Genomic DNA, 23,133 nt, shown 5'->3' on the forward strand with positions numbered 1-23,133 from the left:
TTTATTCCAACAATATTGTGGAAAAACAGTTTGTATGTTTATGGCATTTTAGCATTTCCTCTTGACATATTAGTTCACTACTTTGATACTTGGGAAAGGAATAAAACAAAAATTCTGTTTGCAAACATAGTTAATAGAACATCTTTTAGGTAGTCCAGTTACTCTTTGCCAAGGAAATTTTCTTACGCTTTGATTTTCTTCTTTTCAGATTTAGTAGTTACCTGCTATAATAAATTTGATTCTAGATTTCATAAAAATATTATGCACCCAACCATTCTGATTTAGAGCACCACACTTGTGAAATCTCAAGTACTTGGGATTGATTTAATTTCCTAAATATTCTGTAGTTTTTATACTGTAGTCAAGTAATGCTATCTGCTCATGACTGAAAATACTTGAAAATTTTAACTTCAGCAATTTTAAAATTTTAAAAATACACTGACACAATTGCCAGGTCCCACCCAACCGGAAATAATAAGCAGGCTTAATTAGTCACAAGAGGAGGCAATTTGGGTTGTTATATTAGAAAAACAAACAGTGTCATTTAGGGTTATGTAGTGTTATTGCAGCTGCAACAGCGTGTGGATGACAAAAATGGCAGAGGAAATTAGAATCTTTGATCAAAATGCCTCTCTGCACAAACTTTTGCACTTGTATACTGAGAAATTGCACTCAAATCTTTATTGTGAGATTACACATCTTTGAAGTACCTGAAGGAATGTGAAAAATACAACTTCCTTATGCAGCTTTTGCAGAAATTCAGTGTTGTTTCCTTAAAACAGCTCCGTACACCCCCAGGTATTGAAGTCATAGCTGAGAGAAGAAATAGTAGTAAACATCTCAACATTTAAAGGCAGATTTCAAATCTGCTTCATTACTGAGTTAAAATCCCTTCAAAATAACATAGTTGGTGGGGCTTCATGTCAATATGAGTGAGTTAACAATCGCTTCTTGTGTTTTTTAACATGCTTTTGTTTCCTGTTTGTCCTGAAGACATCTATGCCAATATTGTGGGTGAAAGTATGCATGACGTTGCCTTAATATTTGAGTTCTGTTTACTTTGTGTATTACAGAATGCTTTAGCTGTTTATCTTCTCTTACTTTGAATTAAAAGTTTTGTGCTCTGGAGCTGTACTTGCAGGACAAGCTATTCTGGGAAGAATAACTGGGTTCCAAGGGAAATGAAGTGCTGGTTGAATTCGAGAGGTGGCAAGAAGGAAGGTGAAAATGCTGTGCGTTGAACGGGGTGGGCAGCATCCTGACTTTGAAGGAACTGCAGTGGTGAAGGCTTGAGACTGAACAGCTTGGATCGGTATCTCTGCTCTATCAGAGCAGATCGTGCTCTGGCCTCCAGCCAAAATCATCTCAGCAGTTCTCGTCCTGCTTCCAGCCCTGACCCAGCAACCCAAAGTGGCTATTGCACAATACCTTTTCCCAGCATCTCTGTCTGGGAAATGCTGATCTCTGAAACAATTGTCCCTATCCAGATACAGATCATGTTTTGCAAAGGGTGGAAGACTGAGGCTCAAGGATGGATAGTTGCCACTTAAGGAAGAAACAGCAGGTAAAACACGTTGCCCTGTCTGCACAATACAGCAGTTACTCAGTACTTCATAGCTGCTACAGGAATTCTGAGAATTTGGTGCTGTTCCTAAAAACATAGTTCTCTGTAATGAGATCATCTGCCAGGCTTTATAGCCCTGATGTAGTAAAAATGTACTTACAATGTATGAAACAGATACATCTTTTGCTTCATTTTCATCCTTATTCCTCTCTGTTTTTACTAAGCAAAATAAACAGGCTAAGAGCATAACCACACTGAATTTAATTACTTTCATTCAGTGTCCTGTTAAAGAAGTTTATTTTTAACAAGTGAATTCCAGTGAAAGCCAAGTTAAAGAGAAAAAGCACTCTGCTAGAAAACTTTCAGGAAGAATTGTTCTTTCAGTGTATCAAGTCAGTTGAAGTGTAGTAGTTGAGTTTCCTATTGTGAGGCTTGCTTTCAGTATCCCAGCCTTGAAAGGTGAGAACGGGTTGATGTAAAACATCTCATAAAGTAAGAGATGGCTTAACTAAATTTCCTCATGGAAGAACGTCCATCAGGCGAATTTCAGTTCTCAAGTGGAATGAACTGAGTAATAAAGATCATGATTGTCTGTAGAAAGGTAGTAGGAAGAAGTCCCATTCCAAGTTTGTAGGGGTTGGATTGGATACTGGTGTCATAGAAAGCAAGGGTTTACCTCATGCTCAAAATTCAGGCTGGAAAGTTGAAGAGAAGTAAAAGGAAGGATCTGTACCCTTGACAAATCAGGGGGGCCTGAAAACAGTTGGGTATGGAAATTTATCTTGCTTTTTAAAAGGTAAACAGACACAGTGGATGTTGAAGAACAACTGGGAAGAGGTCTGAAATCACATTATTGAGATAAAGAGAAATGAGAATTCTTGTTCGTGGATTACAGCATTCTTATGTTAATATGCTGTTTCCATTTTAAATGGCTGCTCCTTTTGACGCTTTAGAACAAATATTCAGAATATAATAAGTCACATTCTTCCAGCTGTGGCTACTTGTGCCTCGTGTCATTTGGTTATTAAGGAGGAGCAGTGGTGCAGAATACCTGCCATTGGTTGTTTGGTGCAACAGTCCTCTCCCATAGGTGTATACATGTCTTCCTAGGTGTTTTCTCTTTTTCTCCCTTTTTAAACTTTTTTGACAATGGCAATTGTCCTGCTGTAAGGAGAAAGGAACGTGTATGCGTATGCACAGGCATACACGCTTACCCTCAGAAGGTACAGTTGTGTGGTTTTGGGCAAGTTTAGCTGGATTTTGTTTTCCTGTTGCACTAGGAGCTAAATGAAGTTTCTTCAGTGACCTTTGCATTTTCTCACTTATAAATACTGTGAATTGAAATGTCTAGTTTCCTGTGCCCCATTATCTGAAAGACTTCAGATGCTCTCCAGGGTGGAGACTAGTGTGGTTGATTGTGGTGTGCAGGTGTTGGGGGTATGTTTTTATTGTAGATTTTAGTTTGGTGTACAATTTGTGGGAATTGGATCTTATGCAGGAAGCAGGCATCTATAATAACATGAACTTCCATGAAACAGTTTTAATCCAGTCATCTTCAAATGAGAGTGGTGGCAATCGGTGACCCGTAATACAGCTCATGCAATGAGAGAATGAGCAAAGCTACTCGAGGTAGATGCTAATCTTACCACCTGATGCATATGGGAAAGGTGCTTAGAAACTGGAGCAGTTTGGGAAGAGGCCAATTGAAGGTCACACAGTTAATGCTAGGGTCTATTTTATCTGTGTCTTTCTAGGGTTTTAATCATGTTACTGACTGCGGATTTGCACCAATTTTCATGTAGGAGGAAGTGCAGGGATTTGTTAACTGAATAAATCCTAAGGAGACAAATTGTAATTTGAAGGTAGGGCTCCCAGAACATTTTTATTATCTGTTTGGCTTTGGAGAGGACAAAACATAGTGAAACTGAGAGTGTTTTTAGTCACTTAGAAGGGTTATTTTAAACAGCTTGGTTAATCTTTGTCTAGGCCCTGATAAGGCAATCAAGTGTGAGTTTACATACACAAAGGTGTATGTTTGCACATCTAAATTATAATCTGTTTATAATAAACTGGTTTAGCATTCAGGCCAGAGAGAATGTCTTTAACCTCTCCCCCAAGCACTGCAGCTGACTTGAACACAAAAAGATCTCAAGTAAGAGGCATCTGTGCTTTTGGTGTGAGAGAGATTGTGTTTCATACCGGGTTAGACATTCATTAGTACCCACCTACAGCCGACTGGGTGGTATGTGGGTAGTTACCTTGCTGCTTCCAAGTGTAATGTTCATAGAATAATGGAGTAGTTTGGGTTGGAAGGGACCTCACACATCATCTAGTCCCTACTCCCCCACGTACTCTGGGTGGAGAAACCTTCCACTACCGTATGTTGCTCAAAGCCCCCATCCAACCTTCCAGGGATGGGGCAGCCACAGCTTCTCTGGGCAACCCGTTCCAGTGCCTCACCACCCTCACAGTGAAGGATTTCTTCCTTATATCTGATTTAAACCCACCCTCTGTCAGTTTAAAGCCATTCCCCCTCATCCTATCCCTACACATCCTTGTAAAAAGTCCCTTTCCAGCTTTCCTGGAGGCCCCCTTCAGGTACTGGAAGGTGCTGTAGAGCCTTCTCTTCTCCAGGCTGAACAGCCCCAGCTCTCCCAGCCTGTCTGCAGAGGAGAGGTGCTCCAGCCCTCTGAGCATCTTCATGGCCTCCTCTGGACTCACTGCAACAGGTCCATGTGCTCTTTGTGCTGAGGAGCCCAGAGCTGAATGTAGTGCTGCAGGGGGAACATCTTTAAAGGCTGCTGTTTTGCTGTCATGTCACTGTTCACTGCAGCAGCCAAAAAGCCAGAAATTACTGTTTTCAAAAGGTGAAATTGAAGGACTGATTCAGATGGACGTAGGGGTTTTTTTTTCTGTATGGGGTCTAATATTTACATCAAAATACTTCAAAAGAAAAATTTTCAGAAGTAATGCCTCTGCGCTATTTTTTCCATTTTGTTAGAAAGTCTTGTATTGTGGACATGTAGACGTGACCAGGAAGCATGGCAAGTGTGAGAACACTGCCTTTCTCCCCCAGAGTGCTGCAGGAGGGAGAGGGGTGCGGGCTGAGGAACTAAAATAGGACAAAGAAAATAGAACCTACTATTACATTTATCCTGTGGGGCTCACAGAAAAAGCTGTGAGATGCTTTGAAAGTTTGGCAAAGTATATGTTTAGCAAACAGGCAAGTGGGCAGATGCCATTCATGTTAGCTCCTCCGAATATGTTATTTTTCTGAACAAGCAAGTTTACCATGTCATCTGGAAACTTCAGGATTTTGGAACACAATTTTACATATGTGACTCATGAAATAGTAAGTGTTTAAATATGAGACATCACAAAACAAGACTTTTAGGACCAGTTTTTATTCTATTTATGGAGAAGAAACCTGGCATTTGCACTCACAGTTACCTAATCAGGGTGGAACAAGAGGGTTCTGACACTCCATAAAAAAAAGTTGGCTGTTGAGGTCTTCAGATTGTTTTCTGTAATATCTACACCTTTCACTAAGAAGTGTTTGACAGAAAATGTTTCAAGTTATTTCAGTGATTCAAGTAACTTGTCAGTTGGTGATAATGTTATTTATATTCTTTCTATGGAACAGAATAAAAACATCTTAGTACTTTTTGTTGTATCCTGAAGGTTTTATCATGCCTTGTTTGTTGACTTCTGCCATAAAGATGAATAATAACAATGGCAAATGGTTGATGAAAATAATGCTTTCCAGAATGTGCCTATGAGTTAATGTGATTGACTGGTGTTTTCTTTATCTTGCTAAAATCCTGTTGTGTTAGGTGATGAAGTACAGCATGGGTGACATTGGCTGCTTGTTATATCTGTTATTAACTTTTGGCTGAAATCTTATGACCAGTTATTTGATATTTGCCCAAATACTACAAGTAAATATTGCCCAGTAAATATTTCTAAAATGGATTTACAGTCAGGTGCGTACTTCTTTTTCTAGGTTAAAAAACAGTTGTATCCACATGAACCTCTTTTTCATTGAAGTCATCTGTATATTGTCTCCTACTTCTCCTTTTTTTTTTTTTTTTTAATTTTCTACTTTGTGGGGGATGGGTGACTATGTGTTGTCTTTGGAGCTTGTTAACAAGTAGAGTTGGGCCTCCATCAAAATGAAGTACCCAAGTATTCCAATTTTCCTTTTGATATTTGCCTTTTTAGTTCCTGTAGAAGGTCCATGGTGACTCAGTTTTTCTTTAATGATTTACTGATCTCTTGCACCTCTCTTTGATAGTGTGGTAGGTTTTCTAGCAAAGTTCTCTTTGCTGGCTTCTGTTCACTGTGATGGAATATGAGGGCCAGAGACCTTTTTCTGTCTTCTCTTAGTTATTAACCTTATTTAGTGTCTGTTGCATGCAGACATGAGTCTCTTGAAATAGTGTTACTGTTAGTTTCAGATATTCCCTTGGAGAGCCTTATTTAGAGAGATCAGCATAGGTGAAATTGCAGTTCTTTTGGTAACATCTCCATGAAAGGAAATAACACTAATACTAGTATTTTCTAATAGACCTAATAAATGCCTAAGAAAATTCACAGGTTCTTCTACTGGCCCACTACTGGTCCCAGTAAAACTACGCCAAGCTAAACTTTTCCAGTGTCCAGCATTTACATGTAGACCTGTGAGAAAGAGTTCTGGTATGCTGTGCATCCATAGCTGTCGTCAGTGCAGAGCTGTTGTGCATGCTAAGCACTTGTGCACCCCTGGAAATAAAGGTGTTCAAAATTAGTCAATAATTGATTCCTGGTTTTATTTAAAAATTTTTAAAATACTGTCTGTTTGTTCTTGGGCATCTTTATTTGCATTTAGTAATACTTCACAAGAAAACTGTTCGGGTTCATTCATGAATGCTCATCATGTTCTTTTTATTGTATAAAAATAAAAAGAGTTTCTGCTATTTCTGTGGTAATGATTTTGCTTAAAGTCTAATGGCAGAATAGTCAGAGCAAAGATGGAAACAATTCCTGATTTTAAGAAGTTTTGACTTCTAGAGTTTGACTATAATTTTTAATTTCTTGGCAATAGGCAATGGAAAATCCTATTCTGTCCTTACACTGCCCCTTCCAAATACAGAGGAATTTTAGAAGTATTTTGGAAATCATTAATGTTATGAGTAAAATGTGTCAGAAATTGGGCTTTTAACTCTGAGCATTTTCCAGGCTTCTCTATTGCTCTACACTGTAAAAAAGAAAAAAAAAAAGGGGAGTTCTAATCATGTTTTTGTGTTTCAGGACTTAAAATGGCAGAAGATTCCTATATTATGGGAGTATCTGATCCCCAAGTAAGTGAATTTCTGTATTTTCAGTATCCCTGTATCCTCTCCTAGCTCTCTGTTTAGGCTTTCTCTCATATTGTCTTGTTATTTCCTAGGTTTAGCATGGACATAGAAAAGCATTCTGCGTTGGCAGAAATTAGAGCTTTTTTCCCCTAAGGTGGTTTTTATGTGACCTGTAAAGTGCCTTGCCACTGGTTAATGGCTGAAATGAGAAGGAAAGCTAGGCCTGCTGAATTAAGCAGTTGAAAAAAATTACTTATTTTTATGCCCTGCATGCCTGTGACACTTGCTCTGAAATTTCTTCTGTGGTGGACATTGGACTCTTCCTGAAAATAAAGTCCCTTATGCCCTAAAAGGCCCTTTTGTGTAATTTTTTGGGATGTTTGCATTTACAGTGATGACTAAAATATTCCTTCACTCGCACAGATCCGTAGGCCTAGCTCTTCAGGAGCTCTTCCTGATTTTCTTGTATCATTTCATAAATTATTTGAAATGTGAGAATTGTGCTTGGGTGAAAAGTTTTAAGTGAAGAACAGGTCATTTCTACTCATCCTAATTTTCAAAAAGCAACTGTTTTCTCCTTTATGCTTGCTCCTTTTGGGAAGAAGATAGATTTATACCTGACAGCAATTACAGTAAGATAAGTGTTTAAAAATAAAAAAAAATTAAACTTTAACTTAAATGTACTGATTTTTTGCATTAGAGCTTGTAAATATATTTACATAAAGAATGTAGTCTGGTGAGGTTTAATCACGGAAGTGGAAATGAAAACTCACAGGTTCTTAGCAAGGCCTTGGGCAGGACATCTAGGGTCAGATTTTCAGAATTTACTGTATAAGCTCTTAGAATTTATAGTTGTTAGTGCACATAAGCAAAATGGGTGTTTAGAAACTATGCTGAGGTCGATGCGGTCTCATGATTCTGGTGAAACTTGGGTCTGTGCTGTCAGCTCTGCAGTGCTGTTGCCAGCAAAAATAAAAGAGGTATGAAATGTTTCTGTAATTTAGCAAGGTGTTTGCAGTCTCAGTATTTGCAGAGAACTTTGAAGTTCTTTGCTGATAGATGTTTTATGCAACTATGTATACATGTAATAATGAGGAGTATGTTTTCTTTCAATATAGATGTTTGCAGTGGATCAGTTCATGGGAATGAATGCATTTTTTAATAGTACAAATTACATCACTTCAGACTTACCACTACGAACAGGTAGGAACCCTCTCTGATGGTGCTATTGTCTTGCTGGTTCTTCCTGTTTGTTTTCTTTTGAGAAGTTATTTTCAGAGCCTTTTTTTGTTTACCAATTTGTGTGTCATAATAATAGATTGCAAAGTTGTCAACTAGATTTTTTTATTACATCTTTTTGCATCTCTTTCTTCCCCTCATGAAGCTTTCAGCAGTGAGGCAAATCTGATTTTCTTGTGGCTTGTACAGAAACCGAAAGTTGCAGCAGTTTCCCAGGTGAAACCAGGACAGTGAGCAAAAGGCTTTTGAGTGACCTGTGTTATAAATTACTTTGTTGAGGCTTTTTTCTAAATTTGCACCTTTAGCAAGTTACTTGTTTCTGTTGCCGGTTTGCAGACTGCAACATGTGCTTCTTGTCCTTTGGAATGCTGTTGCATTTGTTGTAGTAGTTCTTAAGGTGCTTGTTTTTCACTAATAAAATGTAGAGAATATTAACTTCCTGTACCATTCGAATCTGTTTTTCCTTCTCGGTGACTTCTCTGTTTCCTGTGAAGTGGCAGTGTGGTATTAGAAGCACCCGACAATTTCCTGAATAATAACACAAGTTTGAAAGCTCAGACAAATTTTGTAACAAACCACTGAAAATAAGCAAAAAGTATTCTGCAAAGGTCTGATAAGCAGTTCTTACAGTATGCTTCCAGAACTGTAAGAACAAATACAAGTCTCTTATAGCTCAGTCAGTATTAGCTGCTCCATCAACCTTGGTCTGATTTTGCTTATTAAAATTCTTTATAAATATTACTTCTTGCATGAATTTGGAAAACTCTTTTCTCCTGCTTAGTCTATTAGAATAGCTGATAGAAAAGGAAGAAGGAAATAAAATTTTACTTAGGAGGTTTTTCTCAATATATATCTCTGATACAGCTATTCACGTCTTTTACCATGACAGCTTTCTCTTGTTTGACTCTGTTGTATCAGGGTGTAGCTGGTATCTTATGGCAAATTACTTTCTTTAGTTGAAAGTGCAAGCCACTTCTGACTGCAACATTTGATATGCTGAACAGCTGTGAGGGTGTAAAGAGTAAAATGAAATAAGCGTCTAACGTTTTCCTTCATAGGTAAAATTCCACCCTAAAGTAACAATAAATGCTGCTTTTAAAGTAAAAATTAAAGCATGCTTACTGTTTTGGTGTTCCCTTGTTTAAACCATTCTTGTTTTCTTGAAAGAGTAGTATCAAGAAAGGATCAAGAAAGACATGGTGCAGATAATTTTGTTTCAAGATAAAATGTTCTCATGAGCAAAGCTCTTGACAAATACAGAAAAACATCCAGCAAATTAATGTTGCAATCATTTGTTTACAGTGTATTTTTATTAAGGCAGATAAAATTATTCAGTAAGATTCATCTGTGTTGGATTAAAGGGCTTGTGCATTGTATACCAAGGGGTTTTTTCACCTAGTTTCCGTTGAACAAATAAGGTTATTGAAATTGCCCTGTAATGAGCTCTTTTTACATTTACCTTTTGAGCTTACTCTGTATTCTTCATGCCAGACTCATTCCATACTAATTATTCAGATATATAAAACTAATTTTCAGATAACTATGTCCTGTCTAAAGTAGAAGCAGCTGTTTTCAAAACCATGTCAGGGAGTCAGGGATTCACTGAATTCTTCAGCCACAGAAAACTCTTACTGGGCTAAGTCTAGCTCTGCCCTTAATTTGCAAAATTGCTTCAAAAAAGGCCTTCTTTTATAACTGCCACTGCTCTTGTCTACTACTGCAACATAGGTGGCAAGTTCCTTGTGCACAAAATGGGATTCAGTAAAGGATTCTGGATTTGACGTTATCTCAAACAAAAAGTTAATCATAAGATTTTGGAGAGGTTGATAATTTCAACAGCACCTGTTGATGCCACAGTCATTTTTTTTCTTGAACATTATCCCAGTAATGCTTGCTTACTCGCATGCTTGAAATCATGCTGGGTTGTTACTATGGACTAGCTCTTCAGTTACAAGATAATATAATAATTTTTACATTCTATTTTACTGATTTTCGAACAGGGACTAATGATTTCTTTCTATTCAGTAAGTTCAGTTTAAAAAGTCATGTGGGATTTTCCGAAAGTACTTCCAGCTGAGATATGGAGAGAGTCAAATAAAGGTTCTAAAAAGGATTTTTCTCTAGGACGGTTGGATGATTAAGGCAGAAAGAACCAAAGACATTAATTGTTCCTCATGATTTGGCTGTGGTGCATGTATCTTTCAGTCTGTGCATCCGTATATGCACAATGTCAGACCTATTCCATCGGCAGACAGGTTTAATGTATAACCCTGGATTGCCATGTCGTGCCAGCCTGGCTGAATCAACAAATAGCTGGGGAATTTGGGGACTTTCTGGTGATAGATGTTCTGCTGTTACGTTAATATTTACAGTAATAGTAGAAAACCTTTGAGATGTTGGGACACAGATTTTCTCAACATTGTCAGTGCTCAAGTGTCTTTGTGTGCTTCTTTTTCTCTCTGGTATGTCCATTTAAAAAAAAAAATTAGGCTGTTTTGTTATTTTGGCTCTAAAGCTGTAGCGGTTATGTCGTTTTTACCAGCAGCAAAGGCAGTACCTCACGAAGTCAGCCTCTTCTTTGGCCTGCTGGGAAGTATCCTGCCTGTGATTAGGTAGGTTAGGCACTGATCCTCAGTGGCATTGGGGATGGAGGCAGTGGATGGGGATGTATTTAGGCAGAGTAAAAGCAGGTGCACATCAGTGGGATGTCCACTGTGTAGTGAAGAGACAAAGTGATGCCTTACATTAGAGAGGAAATGGGCAGAGCTCTGAGCTAAGCAGCTTGTAATTTTGGGTGTTTCTTACTCCCTCATGATGATACAAGGCCATCTACAACCACATAACATGTGGCAGTTAGAGGTGGGTTTGGGAACTGTGTAGTTGTTTTGGCTTCAAGAGGCTCTGGTCTAACTAGCTGTTGGCATTAAGGTGGTGTGTTTTTAAAACTTTGAAGTTGAAGCAGAGCCATCAGGAGTTGAGCAATACTGCCTGCAGGCTGCTGAAATTAATTTTCTGCTATTTCTTTAACCTCCTCCGTACAGCCCTCTGTGACACTTGCTATGAAAAAATGAGAAGGTCATAGAGAGAAAAAGAAGGCACTTAAAAAAATTTATTTCATGTTTTTTCAGAGAGAGATAATGTTAGAGGTTCAAGGAAGCCAGACCACCACGAAAAAAGAGATGAGTGTTCATTTTCCCTGTTCCATAGCAGTGGCCCTATCCTCAGGAGCTTGGGCAGACTTTCATACCATTTCTGGTGTTCTTTCTAGATCTTCTGTGCTTGTGTTTGGAAGAGTGAACTGAGGGGACAAGTTAAGCAATGTCCCATATGCTACTTGCTTTAAACATTGTGCTTTGAACACTGAAGAGCTGGTATTCAAGAGAGTATTCCTGTGCAGGGGAATCCCTGAGGGGGAGGGCATGCAAATGCTACAACAGGCCTTCAGGAAGGATAAGGCTCTAGATCTGCAGTCTGAGCTTTTAGCAGCAAGGTGCCACTGCCAGGATGGACACAAGAGAGTTGATGTGGGATTTAACAATCATAACCTGGAGGCTACAAGCATTTCCATCCATGTCCACAGAGCAAAAGAGCAGTTACAAGGGTGAGATGCCTTCTGGGAGACCCACCAGCAGAGAGGACGTGAGGGAAGAGTCTTGTCCACAGGTCATTGCAGGTTAAATTGAATGCGTTTAGGTACTAGAAAAGCTGTTAAGATACAGGGCCCCACTAGTCCAACAGAGTTGCCAGGCTTGCAGGGATATCCCACCTACCTCAGAAACCCTTTTTTCCCACACCCTTGCTGTGGTGGGAAGGTGGAATCAAGAGGGAGCCTAAGATGGGTGCTCCTTCGGAAGTGTGTGTGTGTAGGGTGAGGCCTGTCGAGAGGAAGAAAGAATGTAAGTGGTGAGAGTGTCAAGGGGCAGGAGGGCCTCTGACTCAGGCAGGAAGGAAAATGAAGAAACTTGGCAGTTGAAGAAGACGTGGGGAAGTGGGACTGTGACTCAGACTGGAGTGGGATGCGAGTCAGTCTGTGGCAACCGAGGCGAGAAGGCAGAAAAAGAAGCCCTGAAGCATGGCCAGGATGTGGCAGTCTGCACCAAAGCCCATCCAGGCTGGAGAAGCACACATTGTAGTTGCAGTTCTTGGCCTCCCGGCTGTAGCAGTGCCAGGCAAAGCGTGAGGAGCGCTCCTGTCAAAACTTGGCTCTTGGCAACCATGTGTAGAGACAGCTCCGTGACTGTGTCCTTCAGCCTCTCTGAGGGCAAAAGTAGATCATGAGCTATGCATTAAGTAGTGTTCCTTCTTGTGGCTGTTGAACATTTAAAAGGGTTTGCTCATTAAACAGGAACTTGAATCAAACAACCTTCCAGGCTGGAACAAAGGATCATCACAAATCTTGTCGTTCTAAGTTCCTCTTACAAGGTGTTCATCTTCAGGTTCCTGCTCTTTGCCTGCTTAGACCAGACACGCCTACTAATAGAAACAAAATATTAAAAACTTCGGTGTGCAAAACACTAAATGTGTTTTCTTTTCCGCATGGGAAAGGATGAGAGAAAAAAGGAACCACACATAGCCAGTGTTAGGCTGTGTAATGTGCTTCTGGGAAGTATTCAGAGTTCAGTGAAAATAGCTATATGAGACCTTTCACTAAATAAAATCCTTTGTATAATCAAAATAATATGCCGTTTATGCCTGGATGTTTTCTTGAACGCTGCTGGTTTATTTTTAAGTAGCATTTCAGATATAATCAAGTGCTTTGCATTGGAATGCCTTCTCTGTAATGATCCTTGGGTCTGGTTCAGATGCTATACCAGTGAATTACTTAGTCACTGGTAAAAAAAAAACCAAACGGAAAATCTTTAGTCATACAACCCAAAGGTTAAAATAAGACCTCAAAAAAACATTTTAAATACATTGCTATATGATCTGTATAATGGGGTTGATGATAACAGACATCTAATTTGGCTTTGTGCATTCACACTGCATGATTTTTGCACTTCTAGTGCTGGTATATAAAATATTTTGATTTTTTTTATCAGCATATTTGTATGCTTTTTATAAGCTTTTTTTTTCCCAAGAGGTCAGAATAACCAGTCCTCAATTTTTGATTTTCCTGAGTTTTCACAAGTGCCATGCAAGGTCAGGGCATTTCAGTGGTATGAAGCATTTTCCTTTAGTTTTCCAATGTGCCAAGATAGTGTATATCCCTCTCTTAGGACTTTGAGTTTCCTTATCTTGAGGAAGAGTTGGAACTTGGGTCTGCTGTGTCCTGGGGGACTTCTGCAGCCACTTAGCCATTGGATAAGAACACTTCCTTTTCTGGCTAATGTTTGAGAGAAAGCAGTAGTATTTTGTGCTAACCCAATGTGCATGCCTTGAAAATGAATTCCTAAGAGGAGAAGAGCCAAAGAACAATTACTTGGCAGATCATGCCCTGGAGGCTTGGTTGAAAGCTGAACTACACACAGTTGTATTTTAGGTGCATTATTTCTGCCAATGCGTAGAAAATACACAGCTTCTGGATTGTTAAAATACAAATTTTCAGGTGCCTAAAGCATGAGGAGCGTTAGAGATCTGTGAAGAGAGGTCTTTAATTTAAATGCTGATGTATTGCTTAAACCCAGCTCAGCACATCTTGACTGTTACAGACAAAAACTGAAACACAAGGCCAAAGCTAAATATTACTGTACATCTTTTCAAGGTCCTGAAGTCCAAACTGGTTTTCCTGCTTTGTAATGCAGGATGATGTGTATAGGGTCATGAGTTCAAGTAGCGCTGTTCACTTTTTTAAAGAAAAGTACAATTGATGGACTTGGGAGATAATTTATCTTTAAATGGGAAATTGTTGTGACTGACATTTGCAATATAACTTTGACATGAAGTTTGTTCAGTTGCTGAGTCAGCTAACTGCAGCAACAGAATTCTAATTTCATCTATTGTGTATTTATTAAAACTTCCCTGTTGAGAGAAGCTTGTTCAGTTAAGACCTATGCTTGATTCCTTAGCATTAATACCTTCAAGAGAGTAGAAGCTATGATACCGAATTCCAACAGGAGTATGGCCGGAAAAATGCTACATAGGTATTCACAGTGAAGCTGTCATTTGGGGTCTACCTTAAAAACAACTGATCTTTTAGCATTGAAATACAAATCATCTTGGCAAGAGACAGGGAAGAAATCATAGCTCTTGGAACTGTTTCGAGACTCAGGAGTGGCTTGCATTTTAAGAGGTATTTCACAGCCATCCACCCAGAGAGCTTTCCTTCTTGATATAAATAATCTAAATGATCAGAGTTGCAGCTCAGCTTTGATCAGGTGATGTATGCTTAACTCTGGTGGCACTGAGTTCTCACTGGATTTAGGGCATACTCAAAAGCTATATAAACTGGTGAATTTTGCATGAGGTTTATAGTATGAAGTTAGCCACTGTATGAGACTGAAAGTTGTTTAATGAAGCCTTCTTTAAATGACACAAATAGAATTTTAGTACAACATAATCCTAGGTATTGGCACCATGCTCAAGATGGATCTCAATATAGAGTCTGTATTTGTAGTCAAATTGAGTGTGTTTGGTCTTTTTAGAGGCCCAGCAGAGCACTATATTTAAAAGTGTATCTGAAATTATTAAAACAATGTAAATTGTTTAGTCTTCTCAATTCCAGGGTTTTTTTTAAGTAGTTCTGACTGTTGGGGCATGTTGAGACAGCTTGAATTCCCCCTGTATTCCCATGCCTCAGAGCTTCCCATTGGCTGTCTCTTGACTTTCAAAAGCACCTATTCAGTAGGAAGCCCCAGGACCAAAAGCTGGTGAGTGTAGTCTCCAGAGCCCCAGGGGTTTAAATACAAATGTTAACCTTAGCTCAAGAAGCCAGACTTCTTGTCAGTGGCAAGGGAAGGATCCCGTTGTTACACACCACTGCAAGTTTTAACATTTGCCCATTTAGGCTCTCTGAGCTAAAATTAACCTTTTTGATTTAATCCTCCTCTTCTTATTCCACTGGTCATTAGCTGAAATGACAGACTGCCAAGTGATTAAATAATTTATTGAAATTTAAGTTCTGAAGAGACTTAGATGCTTTCAAAAATTTTATATCAAGTCATTTGAGGACATAATCTTACCCCTACAACTTATATATTATTTATAGTAATAGAAATAAAATTTCTATTAATACTTTTTTTTCTTTTATGCTAGCAGATGGACCATATCTTCAAATCATAGAACAGCCAAAACAGGTAAGAGCAAGACTACATTTTGAAAATGTCTAAGGTAGCTATATTACTACTTTCAGCTTTGAATAAACTTATGACTTAAAAAAGAGTATAGAAAAGGCTGAGCTCTCAGAACAAATGTGGCACTTGAAAATGAGCAGTTTTAACTCCTACTTTTGTACTTTGTTTCCTGGTTTGTTCTGTTTTCATCTTTGTCTCTTTCTGGAAGTTTCATAATACAAAAAACCCCAAGGGTTTTAAAAATACGCCTTGCTAAGTATAGACTCTTCATCTTAGAAGTGACTGTTACAGTACCCCAGTATTTGGAAATATAAATTAGTAGATCAAACATGGAAGATTTTTAGGATTTGTTTCATAGTTTTTGAAACACAGATTAAAAATAAAAACATGTAATTCCCAAGTTACAGGAACTTGTGACTTGTGTTTTGTTATTGTAAAGAAATGCAGTTGGCCTTTGAGATTCCTTTTGCTACGGTTGTCTGTTTTGAATAATCCAAGAATAATGAAGATAAGTACTTGAATGTAACTTTTTCTGCATTATGTAGCAAACACTGACCTATGCTCCTCTGACAGCAGAGAAGTCATTGCAATGCACTGGTTGGTTTTCATGCAACTGATGTACAAAGTAATTGCTGCATAAAGGTTGTCTTGAAGTGTGCCTGGGTATTGTTCCCCTTTGGCGGTGGCACCAGCAGCTACAAGGATTCCTCCTGAAGCTGTTGTGGTATGGAGGTGCCTTTCCTGTCTGTCCCAATGAATTGCATAAAATCCTACCTTATGGAGCTGTTCAGTAAACAGGGGAAGACAGTGGCTAAAAGCTTTCCCATCCTCCTGTTGGTCTTCTGCAGAAGCATACTGCAATCCAGTCTTCCTGGCAGGAGGCAGGGGAGAACATTGGTTTCAATCACACACCAAAGACATTTTTGTGCTTGAGCATCCCTTCAGGAACAGGACTCTTCATCATGGTCCTAAGTCAAACAGCAGTGTACTGTGAACTCTTGGAAGAATATGCTGCCTCTTCCTCATTGTTTTAAGCTCATCCCAAATCAGGCCGTGTCTCTGCATGGTGGGGCCTGCAGTGCACAGTCCATAAGGAGAAACTATTGTTTCCATGTGTGACTTCTCAGCAAATGGTTCCTCTCGTGGATTCGCCGTGTGGCAAGCTAGGCAGTGCTTTATAACGGTGTGATCCATCAGCAGAGTGATGTGTCCTGACTGCAGAGGTTGATTTGCCTTTTGCAGAGGTTGTTCTGTCTTTTGGACATCTTGAGTTCAAGCTCATCATAGCTGGGCACTTCAGTCACAGTACTGTGGGTCACTCAGTTCACCGTAGGAAGGCAATTGGTCAGTGTCCGAATAATAAAAGTTTACATTTGCCTGGGAAACACGTTTTTAACCTGAAAAGGCTTTAGTGAGATAGGTATTGAAGCTACTGCTTACAGAGTAATTTTAAGGCATATTGTTCACTTTCAGCTAATACAGACTTCAAATTCAGAGTTGTCTACTACTAGAAAGAAGCTGAATTATTCTTAAAAAAGGCTACAGCACTAACTGGTGCTATTTGGACAGACACTGGGCGCCCTATATAAGATGAGGATTTTGCCAGAAATTGCAGGACTGGAGAGTAGATCTGAAAGCAAAACTGGGGACTTCCATGAAATGTACTGTTCAGTAGAGTTAGAGTTAGCAGATACCTTTGCTTAAGAGTTGCATCTTTCGAGCCTTATAGATTACCATGTAAAATGAAGGGGACGTTCATCAATGGAATCAATGGAGAGCTGTGCTCTGGACTGGTTGTCAGTATCCTACAGATATATGCAGATGTCTATTTATGTAGCAGAGATGAAAACCAGCCAGAGTCATTTGAAGCTTTTGGGCTGTTTTGGGATTTCACTTGGAGATTCAGCTTTCAAGTGCTTTTCCCAGACGGAAGAAGTGTTTCTGTGTCATTCCTGTACTTTCCTTTATGATGCTTTGGACTTCCTTAGTATTTGCTTCAATTTCGTCCATCTAGCAGCAGTCTTGGGAGAGAATTCCTGCTCTTGCATTCTCTACATGTGAATTTTTATCCTATTTTAAGAGTATAAATAGATCTCTGTTTCAAATATCTTCACTTAACTGAAAGAAAAAAATGAGGTTGCTGCTGTGTATTAAAGTGAGAATAGAAGAGGTTCTCCAGGGCTACAGTTCAGTGATGCTTTGTTAAGCAGCACTCAGTATTTCAGGGATGAACAATTGTAACTTTTCCATTTGGATGAGTCTTGTTTGTGTGTGTGCATGTTCATGTTTGTGTGTGCTATTTCTCTTTTGGTTTAGTTTCTGAACAGCTTTCAAGTTTTTTTTTCCTTTATTCCACAGAGGGGATTTCGTTTCCGATACGTATGTGAAGGGCCTTCGCATGGTGGACTTCCTGGTGCTTCTAGTGAAAAGAACAAAAAGTCATACCCTCAGGTCAAAGTAAGGACATAAAGCATTAATTTTGTCAAGTCGATGGAAGTGTCATCGTATGTGTGTGTATAGGACCTTATTGCGTAGCAACATCAATTTGTATGAAGTTGCTCAAGACAGACTACATTTCAATCCCAACTTTCGAAGTGTAATTGATTTTAAAAATAAAGTTGTCCTCAGGTGTGTGGGTTTGTTTTGGCACCTTTTTTATCTGCCAGCAGTTGAGCAGTAACTTACCTGCACCTACCACCTCGCTATCATTGTGCAGACTAATGGAACACTTCTTAAGGTGCAGTTTGAGCAAGGCTTGAGCTGCTCAATTGCTCCGTTTCTATTGCAAAGTATGAGTATGCTTAGTTATTCCACTTCATTCTAGAATGCTGTTTACCAGGTTTTCAGTTTTTTTCTGTTCATGTTACTCCTTACTCAATATCTCTAGGGTATGCCATTTTTAAGAACTTAATTCCTTTAAAGTCAACGTAGAACTTCTCATTTTAATAGGAACAGTGTTATGCTCAGGTGTTCACTGAACTTTTTTTGTGGGTTTTTTTTCTCCCGCTGGAAAAAAATTCAAATATGTTAATCAAAAGAATGTTCTATGGAGGCACAGTATGAAGATTAGAAAAGTGATTAATCATTCTGGGATTGGAGAACTGTCTTTGCCTATGGTTCTTGCAGCAAAATTTTTTTTCTATGGAAGTCTGGAAAAACTACACAGTGTCTTTTCAGTATTCTTTTTAACTTAAATGCAAACCTTGGTCTTGTTATTGCATTAAATCTTTGAACTGTTGCACTACACAGTCTCATGAGGAGCAGGGTTAATGTATGCTAATTCTGGTGTTATTTCTTAAGGTATTCTAATTCTGCTGTTCTCTTACTCCTTTATGGAGAAAGAAGGGGAGGGAAGAGTGGCAAGCAATAAACTTCTGCCTTGGTGTGCCACTCCTCGTCGTTCTCCTCAGTGTGCGTCTCTAGTTCATCTGCAGTTCTTGGGAAAGGCTGGAGTTTGGAGCAGTTGCATCTCCTAATGAATCAGTATAAACATAACATAATGGAAAATAATCAGCATGGGCTGAGGTAGCCTAGGCTTTAGTCTTGTGAATTGAGAAGAAGCTGGGAAAGCTGATTTCATATAGCCTTGCAAAACTCTTAGGAAAAATTACTAGCCCAGGCAAATAATCCACTTGCTTTTCTCTTTCCTATGTTAACAGTAATGATGAACCAATGAATGAAATTCACTGGCATGTTCAGGTATAAAATCATTTACTTCAGCTGAGCCAGATCTTTGGATTCCAATTCAATCTGTAATGGTAATAATACAAGTGATGCTTTATAAAGGTGTGATAGGTCACACAGTAGCATAAGGAGTTATAGAGGAAATGGAATTTCTTGAGTGAACTAGAAAGCAGAATGTTCTTCGTCTTTCCATCAAACCTTCTAATTTCATTGATCATCACTTTTTAATTTCATGTAGAACTTACACACATACATCTCTTCCCCTCCCTCCCATCCTATTCTGTGCATCTGGGTTTTTTTTTCTAGTACAAATCCCCACATGGCAACACCTGCTGGGAGAGGCTGGCAAGGGAACACAAGTAAATTCCTCAAGGCCATTGCTTGTTAGAGCCTGTTCTTGATTCAAGTGGTGCCAGTAAAGACAGAAGTGTTTCACACCTTTTCCTGTAAGTCTCTTCTGTGTTTTGTCAGAATGTGCTCACTTTGTCATAACTGAGGGGAGCACAATTGAAAATTGCAATTTTTTGTTGGGTTTTTTTTGTTTTGATTTGATTTTTTTGGTGTTTTTTTTTTTACTCTTGTGGCAGTGTTTTCACTATAAAACCTACATTAGTTAATCACAGTGCAATGAAAGGACAGTAGCATGAGCTTTGGCTGTACTGTAAAAAAGGAGGTTTTGTGACAGATATTTAAACCCTTGGCTGTGGTGTGGTCAGTGCAGCTCACGTTGGGATCTACTTTGTGCTTGGCCAGCTCTCTCAAAATTTACCAGTAGCTATCATGGGATGTCCTGAAACTAGACATCTCCAGTGCACAAAAAACCATTGCAGTCTCCCTACTCTGTTTTCATAGGATTATGGATTGGAGGCCAAAAGAAGCATTTATGTGATGTGACTTCTTGCATAATGTGGACTGTTCAATTTCACCCTTTTTTTAATCTCCCTGCACCATCACTAACTCATAACTAAGCTGGAACACATCAAGACCTATCTCTCATGTAAAGGCTGCAGCATTGAAGACTTTGCTATGTCTCTAAGCAAGATGTTTTGGTATTTAGTTACATGTTTAAACTCTTCCTGTATAGTATATTAGTAGATGGTGTAGGTCAGGAGTTAGTGTAGCAGTTCTGCAATGCCAGTCTTTACACTTGAAGCAAATCTGCACTGGCCAGCAAGGTGGAATTGATGTAAAACCTCTTGTTTAGCAGAACAGTCCTGACAGATGGAGTCTAGATAACAGTGTATCTTTTTCTATAATATCAAAAACGGGATTAATTTATCTTAATGATTTATGGCATTATGTTCCTTTGTTTAGCCCTGTCTTTGCTAACAGTAATCCTAATATGTAGAAAACATCTTGCATATTCAGAGGATTCTATATAACTTTGCATGTCATTATGAAGAGCAGAGAAGTTGTAGATAATGCATATGTTACAATATGTTTCATTATTGCAACCTAAAATTCTTCATGTAAATTTCATTTTCATCCACACACAATGCTGGAAAATTTTGCTGTCTGGAACAGTTGAAATCAAAGCTGCTGAGCCGCTTATTCATCATTACCTTTTTGTCCAGGGGAAAAAGCAATCAGCAGTATAAAAACAAAGGATAAAACAGGGAAGTCTAATATTGTCATCAGCATACTTAACTATGTAAATTTTTTTATTTATAATTTTCTTGGTTTTTATATATTTGAAAAAACGTGAGAAAACTTGCGTAGAAAATTTCCACTGGCCTTACATGTTTACCGTGTGTGTCCTGATCTTGCCCTACTGCTGTTAGTGTGGGCAGATCCATGTTTTACACTGAAGTGCTTGATCCAGTTTTAGCTGTGACAAGAATTTGCCGAAAACAATGGAGTGAAGGAAATGTCCTGAATTTTCTTCTCCTTGGGGGCAAATCCACGTGGGTGGCTGCAGTCTCTAATTGCATGTTTTCTGCGAGCTGGATGTAAATGAGCTCCAGCCCGGAGTTTAGAGGTGTGCCCGAGATAAGAGCACCATCTCTCTGCAGAAGAGTTTGGGCATGGTGCACTTTGGCTTACGAATCGAAGCTGCACACCAGTGAGGCAGCCCAGAGCCCAGGCACACTGACAGAACTGCCCAGCCAGTCGTGTCCTGGGGCTATCCCAAATTATACCTCAGTCTGGAGATAAGAGTTCCTATTGAAATCAGGGATTTCAGCACATTTACTTCGAGTTCAGGAGGAGAATTTATGGAAAATTAGTCAAGTTACTTTGTTGATGAGCCTTGGTGACAGAAGGAGTATATTTATTTGCTTCCCCCCTCCCCACAGAAATTAAATTGTAGGGTGATATAGGTTGCTATATTAAATCACCTAATTATTACAAATTAAAAAATCACCTAACAGCTGAATTAAAGAATAAACATGAGACAAGAAAAAGAAGACTTTTTGTTTTAAATCTTTACTGCTCTTAAAAATCTGTACTGAACCAAGTTCAGCCAAAGCTAACTTCGGTGAGATTTGAGCTTTTTATTGCTATGGTTGATTTGGCTGAATAGGTGGCACTGAATTGCTTTAGTTGGGCTTGTATAGCAGAGCACCTAGCTCTGTATTTTTGTCACTAGAGTGACCTCACAGTCAGAGGATCAGAAGATCTTCAGCTCCCATTGGTTTAAATTACTTTACAGTGCTTTTTCTTAAGTCTGTTAAGTAAGTATTCAGTTGCCTACACGGTTTGTACCACATCTGAAATATTTTGTCTTTAATTAGCAAGTGAAAAAAAGTGTGATACTGCTGTGTAAAAACAGGCTGTTTATAAAGAGTGAGTGATGCCTCATCTGTGGAACGCTTCTTGTATGTGTGTATCGAGGACAGCAGTAGTCCCACTCTGAAGGTTAGGTGGGGCTGGGGCTGTAGTTGCTGTAACAGGGATTGGAAAGAGACATAGGTGTTTTTGTAACTGCTGGTGTTGTAGGTTTGACGTGGTCTTTTCCATCATTTGCTCCTGTTGTTGACCAGTTGGTTTCATTTCTTGCTTGTAAGAGTAACTGGAAAAAACATCTTTGAAGTATGAAAATGTTCTTATAAAGTTTTTGTGAAGTTTCAGAACGTATAAAAATTGGCAGGGGTCTGGATTGCAGGAGAACGTGAAATAACTGAAAAAACCTTCTACTCTTGTTTTGAAATTGACTCAATTTCGAGTTCACAGAGTCTTTTAATCTTTCAGACAGATCTCTCAAACAGAAACAGCAAATAAATGTAAGCCTGCAGCCTTTTAACTTTATCAGATCAATTGAATGCTGCTTCAGTATAGGATGTAGTCAAGTATTACAGCTATACTCTGCCCAGGAACTCCTTATTTTCTTTTTTCCCCTCACCTTTAATTTGAAGTTCTGTAGCTATTCTTTGGATCACAACTCTGATTTTGAGCTGTACCGCACCCACATGCTATCTCCCCCTCATGCTGAGTCTATGTTTTTGTGTCAAAACCATAATCCCTATTCAGCACTGTAACATATCTTCTACCTTTTCAGGCTTTTGATAGTGTTTCTTAAGTTCCTATGCCAAAGCTGATAGTTATTTGGATACCTTAGTGCCAGAATAAATTTTAAATTATTCTGAAATTGTGGCATGATTCAAGGATACTGAAAAGTTATTTCAGACTTAATTTATGGTACATGAGTATATTTAACCACTCAGACTATTTTCCTGGGCACCAAGTTACCCCAAATGACTCAAAATCAAAGGAAAGTCTGTAAGAAGTAAAGGTGGAAGATGGTTCAGAGACATTCTGTCCCCTTTGCAGCATAGGACATCAGACTGGATGACAAAAGTAGTCCTTTTTTGTCTTATGACCTACATAAGGTATTACGTTTTAAGAGCCCTTTTGTTTTTCCACTGAGAGAGAGTGACTGCAAAGATCATGCTGAGCTGAGTAACAGGGGGAGATTGCAATCTGGTTACCACTGCAGTTCTGTGTTCTGCTTTCAGAGGCTGGAAAGTCCTTGACGTGCAGCACTCCTGCCTCCATTTTCACTGTGGTTTCTACAGCTGATGAAGGATTGTCTTGAACTTTTCTGATGAGATACCAGAACGCTGATATTATTCATAGTGAAAAT

At 38.9% G+C, this 23,133-nt stretch overlaps 1 protein-coding gene across 1 annotated transcript in view; it reads left to right on the forward strand.

Annotated features, from left to right (window-relative positions):
* Positions 1-513: 513 nt before the first annotated feature.
* NFKB1 (nuclear factor kappa B subunit 1) overlaps positions 514-23,133 on the forward strand; it is a 52,977-nt gene continuing 30,357 nt past the window's right edge. The window contains exons 1-5 of the mRNA XM_008635668.2: positions 514-1,564; positions 6,854-6,903; positions 8,019-8,103; positions 15,331-15,371; positions 17,727-17,825. Coding sequence (XP_008633890.1) covers positions 6,862-6,903; positions 8,019-8,103; positions 15,331-15,371; positions 17,727-17,825 — 267 coding nt within the window. The 5' untranslated portion in view covers positions 514-1,564; positions 6,854-6,861. The remainder of the gene's footprint in view (positions 1,565-6,853; positions 6,904-8,018; positions 8,104-15,330; positions 15,372-17,726; positions 17,826-23,133) is intronic.

Source organism: Corvus brachyrhynchos, unplaced genomic scaffold (assembly GCF_000691975.1).
Source record: "Corvus brachyrhynchos isolate BGI_N302 unplaced genomic scaffold, ASM69197v1 scaffold175, whole genome shotgun sequence".
In the NCBI taxonomy this organism is placed as follows: domain Eukaryota; kingdom Metazoa; phylum Chordata; class Aves; order Passeriformes; family Corvidae; genus Corvus; species Corvus brachyrhynchos.